Raw genomic sequence first — 8,336 nt, 5'->3', positions numbered from 1 at the left:
TTGAATGTGAAATGACCGGAACAATATGGCAACAACTGCTACATTGGCAAGGAATACAGAGGAAGAAGCTGAAATGGCAAGAAGAGTGACATGGATACAAAGAGTAGCAAAAGGAAGAAGTGGATGAGCAGCTCTATCCAGTGACTCTAGCTGCTGCAGTTTACTATATATGGCAGGAAAGAAACAATGTCATTTTCAAACAAGAAAAGAGAACAGCAGCAAGCATAGTCAGGAAGATCATTCAGAAAATCCACTTAAGAGTCACCATGTTTCCTAGGTTAGAAAGGACTATGACCAAAGCAAACTGGAACCCGGATACAATGGAACAGTGATAGTAGATAGGAAAGTATGAAACTAGAAGTGTAGAAAGACCCAAACTGGGGCTGCATGTCCAGTGGGGTGTTTGTTCGTTTGATTCTTGTACATACTTTACTTGGTAAATAAAGTCAATTAATTACCAAAAAAAAAAAATTGTTCCAACTTTGAAAACTTAAAAACCCATCAGTTGGAGTTCGACTTTTTTTACCTAGTTCTTCAAATTAGTTACTAAATCTAAAAGTGAAAAGAATATAAGAAGCTCGCTTCACAAGCATGTTCAATAAGTTCAGTTACGCCAAAAGTTGTACATGTTCTCTACCACTTATCATTGTCCCGTGCATGAATGGAGAATGTATCAAAATCTCATCAATATTTAAGCTGCATTCCCCTTCAAATATAAGACGAACCTCCTTAATTAATTAGTTTCCATCGGAATTGGCTATTTCAATTCAAAATAATTTAATTACCACTCTCTTCAATAACTAAACATGAAAGGTTTAAACAATTCAAAGCATTCGCTAAACTTCATCGATTTTTTTTTTATCAATATAAGATAAGTGGAAAACATAGCCATGTACTTCTAATGAAATATTTTAAAGATTCATTGATTTTGTTTTTGATGTTGGACATGAAAGTAAGGGAGGTTTAGATTTCATTGAAGTATATATATTAGTGTACAAAAGAAATTATCAACTCTATAATCTCATGCAAAAGAAAAGAAAAGAAAAATAAAGAAGGAGACGCAAGCAAAAGACCTATTAGCATAAAGACAGTTTGTCGATATACCAAATAAGTGTTTCACATTGAAATTGAGCTTACAATGTCACACTGGTTTTGTTCATTTTTTCCCCCGTTATTACATAAGATAGTGAAAAATATAGTTAGAGTCTCATAAATAGAATTTTCAGTTGATCCCCTTCAATGTTTAGTTTTAAAATTTACCAGACTTGGTTTCACGTTTTTAATATCGCTATATACCAAACAATACAATCACAGCAACTTTCGGGAGAGTCAGAAAAGATTTTACACGAGACATCATCCTTACCAACCAATAATAGAGTTGAGGAGATGTAGGCACGAAGCAAACATCTATAATTGTTAAATTATACTCGTAGTTTTTTGATTTATGAGACAATTTTATTCATGATCATTGAACTTTTGTGTTTGTTATCCAAAAGTCATTTTTCTTTTTTTGGTTAAGTAAAAATCATTTAATTTTTTGTTCATTACACAAAAGTCACTTTACTTTCTTTTGTTATACAAAAATCATTTTACTTTGCTCTAGTTATCACAAAAGCCACATTTTTACTTGAAAAGTCTATTATGTCCTTGATATTATATAAACCTTCATATTTATGTAATACCTTCTATATTATATACTATATAATATATTTTTAACTATGTATTTTATTTATAAATAAAATAACTTAATATTATTTTATTTATTATTTTTATAATATATTCGTATATTTAATTTTTTCTTAACGTTAATTTTTAAAATATATTAGTAGCATTATAAAACAACTTTTTTTTCAGCAATTCTTTTTCTTTTGAATTTAATTGACCGACAAAAGTTGGTCGGCCTTCAAAATACCGACCACGTGTTAATGGTCGCATTTTGGACGGTTATTGGCCATTACCGACCACCTTTGATCGATTTTTTTGGACGGTTTTTTCCGAATTTCTAGTAATATAATTTCTCAAATAACCAATTACCCAAGTAAATCCCCAAGAAAATATCCCTAGCTCAATTCACATGTAGTACCTAGGGATTTTCCTTCAGATTAACATATGATTTTTTTCTCATTTTCTTGTTTGTTTACCTGCGAATTTTCTCACGGAAATGTACTTGCCGATTTATTTCTCTAATATATATTAAAGTTACTGACAAATTTAATAACGCTACTAATATATTTTGAAAATTAACGTTAAGAAAAAGAATATATTATAAAAATAATGTTAAGTTATTTTATTTATAAATAAAATACATAGTTAAAAATATATTATATAGTATATAATATAGAAGGTATTACATAAATATGAAGGTTTATATAATATCAAGGGCATAATAGACTTTTCAAGTATAAATATGACTTTTGTGATAACTAGAACAAAGTAAAATGATTTTTGTGTAACAAAAGAAAGAAAAGTGACTTGTGTAATGAACACAAAGTTGGATGATTTTTACGTAACAAAAAAAAATGACTTTTAGGTAACAAACACAAAAGTTCAATAACCGTGGATAAAATTAACTCTTGATTTCTTTATTTTTTATTGTTAAAACTAAAGGATAATACGAAGACGTAACTAGACAGAATAAATTTAATTGTTAAATAATAGAAGGAAGCTGGACTTGGGAAGCATTACCAAAATTTGCCTTCTCCTTCTCTCTCTGTCTTCAGCTATAAGTCGTGTAGCAAATAGCAATACACTATGTTGATATTTGTTGAATTGTCTGATCAGCTACTCATTTAAAATCTTTAAACTATTAGAGATGGAATACTATGTGTATTTAACTATGGGGCCTGATTTTTTTCCCTTGGTCTGGGAAGATTTTTTGTTAAATAGTGGTAGTGAGACATGAATGCGAGACCTTTGTCTGCTGTGATCACCTTATATATAAGCTTAAACCGTTTGGAGGAACACTTATATTTTGTTCATCTATATTAACGAGCTGAAATAATCATGTTAATTTCTTCCAATTGAGTCTCTTGTATTTCCCTAGTCTTTGGGAATTTCATTATTCATCTAAATAGCAGGCCCTAATGGGATAAATTGCGTATTATAACAACTCTTCTGTCCTTTTATGCATAACGCATGCAATAGCAACGAGTTAACGAGGAATTCAATGCAAACCTGAAACGGTACCATTCAAGTGTAACTTTTCAGTCACTAAACTCCATTGCGAAAAAAGAAACTAGGAAAAAAAATACAAAATTCGTGATCACGAGTACCAGTATGAGCTTCTGAAAGTATTGTTCAATGTTGAAATATCAGCAGTCTTACTACAGCTAATTTATTGACTCTAGATGTATAACTTATTTGACAATTGGAGCTATAATTTAATAAGCCCCTGGTAACAAACAAATCATGAATGATATGTCGGGTAATAAGAAAAGCAACAAGCTAAGATCATAACCAGAAAACTCAGTAGAAAAAGAGTGAGCCCTTTCCAGTAACCCGTCTGGTAATAGATGTTGTTGGAGGATCAATGGTTAAATGAGCTGCATGGAAGAATGAACTGATGTACAAAATTCCTGCTAATATAGAAACGAAATAGAGGAGAAAGAAGAAGGGTCAGGTTTCTGGCCCGTTACAACTCAGAGTGCCTGTTCTTCTCTATCTCATTTTGGAACTTCTCGAAAACTTCTTCAAAAGGAGGGTCGCCTGGTCTTCGAAATAGTTGGTCCCCTATTTTAATCTCATATGCTTCTTCATGTTCTAGCAAAAACTCTTTTAACTGCAAAATGAACAAAGAAAATCTCACAAACTCCAGCATGCAGAATCTCATGTTTTATCACATAACTGAAGACACTTTCAATTATAGGAGAGAGCTAAACTGGCTCAAAACATGCATCAAGCATTTGGAGGGGTAAAATTTAAAGCAAACTGACCAAATACTTAAGGAGAAAAAAAAAGGGATTTGCATGTACAGATACCACATTAAGCAAAAGTTGAGCATCAAGTCAGAGAATATTGCAAAAGAAAGTAACCATGACAAACAGCTATAATACAGCACAGATTGTGATCATCCAACAATTAGCAACATTGTCACATTAATGTTACCATCCAAACAATGAGAAAAATGCTTCCTTTAATTCATTCTGTTTTCTTGATAATCATAATAAGAACACCAGAAAATTGCAGGATTGAAATTCCATAGCAGATTTGGAAGTAATAATAAGCAAACCACATGTTACATTTTGCATTGAAGAGTACCCCCTTTGAACAAAAGAAAAGGTTTTATTGGCATCATGCGATGAAATTGAATAAATGCAGGACGAACCTCAAGTTGCTTGATATAATCTCTAAAATGGAGTAATTTAATATCTTTAAAGCTATTCTCTAATGGACTAATTGATGTTTTCACCCTAACCCTCTCATGTTACACAATTTTTATGTGCTTACTGAGTTTCGAGGAGAAAGAGCTAATAGTTACAGAGAGTTCAGTGTTGACGTGAACCAGGTGTAACAAAGGGAAAGTGTGATCTTTTTCTTACACTACCTCACATTGTTCTCCTTTCCCTTTTTGTTTCTCTGAAGCTTCACTTTTCCTTTTACTCTTTTCAAATTCTCGAAATCGACCGATAGAGCTCCTCAAGTGATTGAGAAAATAAACGAAAAATTTTAGGGCTACATTTTGGAAATAGTCTGGGAAACTTGAGATACCTAAAATCAGTCTATTCTTCATATGTGCTGTGTATTAAGAGTGATTCTCTTCCATCATATTCTTAAGTGGTTAATGTTGAAAAACAGAACAACAGTTTACGAAACTTCCTAATAGTTTCAGCCTTTTGAACAAGCTCTTTTCTGGAAGCACCAATAGGCAAATTCAGCAGTTACAGAAGAAGACATCTGATTTAGGAAGTAAAACAAACCTGTTTTGTGTCTTGACCTTTTTCCATGGTGAACATGATCGTGCTCAAATCAACACCTATGAACTTTGTCTCAATAGCTCCAGTTCTTGCCAGATTGGTCCACCTCTTGGCGATATCAGAAACCGTATCCTGAAAATGATTTTAATCTAGACAAATAAGTTCTACTACCATGTACAACAATATGCAACAAGAGAATTAACATTGACATATCAATAACTAAAAAGTTGAGGAATCATTTTCAATTGGTGAGACAATTTTGTCTAGTTTGAGATTTGAATTAGCTCAGTCATAAAGCTCCTACCTTCTAGGTACAAGTTTTGATCCTTACCATGTCTTTCCCTTTACCTCCCACACAAAAAATCAATTAATCAATTGTATGGCTAATCCCAAACTTGTAGCGGCTAAGAAATCCTCTATATCTAGTCTCTGTATGAACGCATCTTTCATCAAATATTGTAGAATTTGTCTATTAAGGTAATTTAAAGGCTCTGTGGAACTAGAGATTCTCAATCGAGATCTCACATTTATTCCCTAAGCTACTCGGACTAGGGTGTGGGCACGGATCTGAGTGTCGGATTCGGCAAAAATTCTAGATTTTAAGATTCGGGGGTACAGATCCAGGTATAGATACGAGTGCGGGGATTCGGCTAAAAAAATTCAAAATTATAAAAAATAGAGCTATAAGTCCTAACTCAGAACACGACCCCGTGAAATCTCGATTTTTCTGGAACACAAAGCAACAAATATGAGACAAAAGTACAACAATATTGAAGGTATGCCATTTTGCATGTCTTAAATTTGTTTTATTTTTAATTTTGAGAAATCAAAATCTCAATTTTTCCCCAAATTTGTCAATGGACTTAGGTCAAAGTATCCGAAGTTAGTTGATTGAATCGGGGACGTATCCCGCTCCCGCACTTGCTCCCGTCCTGTGTTGAGACGGGTGCGGCACCAAAAATGAAGAGTCCGCCCAACTTAGCTTATCCCTGCATCAACATACAAGTTTCTAACCAGACACAATATAATATACGTGTAACAACAACTAAACCTAAATTAGGTACATGATAATAACAAATGTTGTGTCCTAATCTTAACTAATTGGTATCGCCGATATACAGATCTTTTAATTTCTTTGTGTCCTATTCTTAGCTAAGTACTCCATCATTGATGCCGAGATATTGTAGCTCTTTTGAGAAAGACCACCTTTTTCTAACCAAAAAGTCTAAATAGAAAAGAAAGGTCTCAGATCAACCATATTCAACAGCCAGTTAAATGCGTTCAATTTTAGCAAAGCGATTAATTTACTATACCATATTCTGAAACAAATAAGGATATATCAAAGCAGTAAGCAGTAATTAAATAATCAATTAACAAAGCATTCAAATTACGGTAAAAAGAGATACCGGAGTCCGACGAGTTCCAAGTTGGAGCTTAACGAATCCGAAAACGGGTCCTAGAACCCGCTTCATCATTTCAGCTTGGATATCCTTTGGGCTCATTTTGCTTACATCATTCGGCGGCGGATCGAATTTGGAGTTGGCGATTTCCTTCTTGTTGCCCCATTGTTCGTCCTCCTCGTTGTCTACGACGTCGTTAAGGTCGTCAGAAACGTGGATCCTGCGTTGTAATCCCTCTGCGAAACGGTGAAACCTTAGGGTTCCAGTGGTAACCAAGAATAGCAACAAGCAGATCGTGTAACAACATCTACGCAATTCCTTTAACATTGTACCACAGCTAATTAGGTGCTTGCATGTGTATACATTTGGGAATGGATTGCTGGACGTGAAGTGTGCATGTTAGATTTTAGATGTAAAATATTACTACGTCAAAGTTTTGTTAATGGCAATTGTGTCGAATTTCTCTGATTTGATTTTTACCCATACAATTATCACGACGGCTCAACTAATTTATCGAATGAAATGCTACAACACAATAATATATTATTAGAATTTGAACTTGGAACGTCCAATTGTTATAGTTATGTATGTATCAACCGCTTTACGCCTCCCCTTAGGACTTGGTAGGATTAATACATTACTTCATTTTGCAAGTCAAATTACAACTATTAGATTATAATTCGAATTAGAGTTTTTCTTTAATTATAACAAGACCTCCTTTTCTTTAACTTGATTGGATAGGTGATCCTTTGAACTTTGTTACGTATGTGAATACGTGACCATATGAAGGGATAAAATTTGGAGGGTGTGTTGCAATTTACAGGTTACAAAAGTTACATGAAAGATCTTTCTCTTACAAACACATACCATTTCTATTGAAATTAATCTCACCTTAATCATTTCAACAACTATAGTTTCATGATTTCATCGAAAGAGGGACAAGCAGGCACACATATTATTTCGATTGAGCTTAATGCCTTATTAATACTCCATAAAATAAGGTAACAGTTTAAAAAGTTTAAAGATATCGGCAAATGGCGAGGATTAGTAGCCAACCACTTAAAGGATCAAATCCCCAATTCAAAGGTGGATTCAGCAATGACCTCGGTTTCAATACAATTTGGTATTTTGCGACTGAATCTTATATATATACGAAAAACAAGCAGAGACAAAGTTTGATATATATTTTAAAATTTAAAATCACTACTTAGAACCTACAACGTCTAAATTTTAAATTTATTTGTGAGAATACACTTCGGAGTTAGAACAAGCCCCTGATTGGAACTTGAAAGTTTAAGATTGACTTCATAAAAATTTAAAAATAAAATGAAAGGACATTGAGATCATATATTATTAGAGGGGTCTGTACGAGGATGCTTACTTTTGAGGTTGAAGACAAATACATTAGTTTGGACGGCCGCTTGCTGCTATGTTTGTTCATTTTAAGGAAATCTTTCATTGCATCACATGGGATTCCTTTGATCTAGCCTGTTTTCTGGTGAAAAATCAAACGTATACAAAAATAAAATAAAAATAAAATGGCAAGTGTAATGACATTTCACATTTATGGATTTATAAAATGTTGTATCTACTTTTTTATACATTGAGATTGTAAGTTGTAGCATGATCTTTCTTCTTCTTTTTTTATGAGCTAAAGGTTTTGATTAAAAGGAATATCAGAAATCTGAAAATAATGTCCTCCACCCATCAATTTATGAGCAAAAATTGAGGTTGGTTATTTTACCTTGATGGAGAAGAAGTTGGTAAATTTTTGTTTTTAATTCATGTTAGAATCTCATTAAATTGATGTGAGACAGCATTTCTATTTTACATTCGTCTTATACCGACGTGGCATTGATCATGATAAAATATGATAGCATTACATTGATATATAGTAAAATAGAAGGGTATGTGATGAAATACATACAAATTTCTAATTAGTTGTATCATTGTTGTTCAATTTAATTATCCGGAATTTATTGAATCGACTATTTGAAACATTGAAGAATTAATTCAAATAGCC

General features: G+C 32.9%; 1 protein-coding gene across 1 annotated transcript; it reads right to left on the bottom strand.

The window, feature by feature from the left end:
* Positions 1 to 3,188: 3,188 nt before the first annotated feature.
* On the bottom strand, positions 3,189 to 6,859 carry LOC107787091 (uncharacterized). The gene is made up of 3 exons (XM_016608610.2): positions 6,320 to 6,859; positions 4,917 to 5,045; positions 3,189 to 3,778 (listed from the first exon to the last, which is right to left on the bottom strand). Exons 1-3 carry the CDS (start codon positions 6,638 to 6,640, stop codon positions 3,632 to 3,634), a joined length of 597 nt encoding a protein of 198 aa, XP_016464096.1. The 5' UTR covers positions 6,641 to 6,859; the 3' UTR covers positions 3,189 to 3,631.
* Positions 6,860 to 8,336: the final 1,477 nt, after the last annotated feature.

This window comes from Nicotiana tabacum, chromosome 7, assembly GCF_000715075.1.
Source record: "Nicotiana tabacum cultivar K326 chromosome 7, ASM71507v2, whole genome shotgun sequence".
NCBI classification, from domain to species: Eukaryota; Viridiplantae; Streptophyta; class Magnoliopsida; order Solanales; family Solanaceae; genus Nicotiana; species Nicotiana tabacum.
Note: the sequence above shows the minus strand (reverse complement) of the source record. Positions and strands in the feature narration are given on the sequence as shown.

Bases quoted from the DNA above. Each gene is read 5' to 3' on its own strand.
- LOC107787091 (XM_016608610.2), bottom strand. From the start codon at position 6,640: ATGTTAAAGGAATTGCGTAGATGTTGTTACACGATCTGCTTGTTGCTA. The intron at 5,046-6,319 runs GTATCTCTTTTT...AATCATTTTCAG, and splicing joins TTGGAACTCGTCGGACTCCG to GATACGGTTTCTGATATCGC. The intron at 3,779-4,916 runs GTTTGTTTTACT...TTCATTTTGCAG, and splicing joins AAGGTCAAGACACAAAACAG to TTAAAAGAGTTTTTGCTAGA.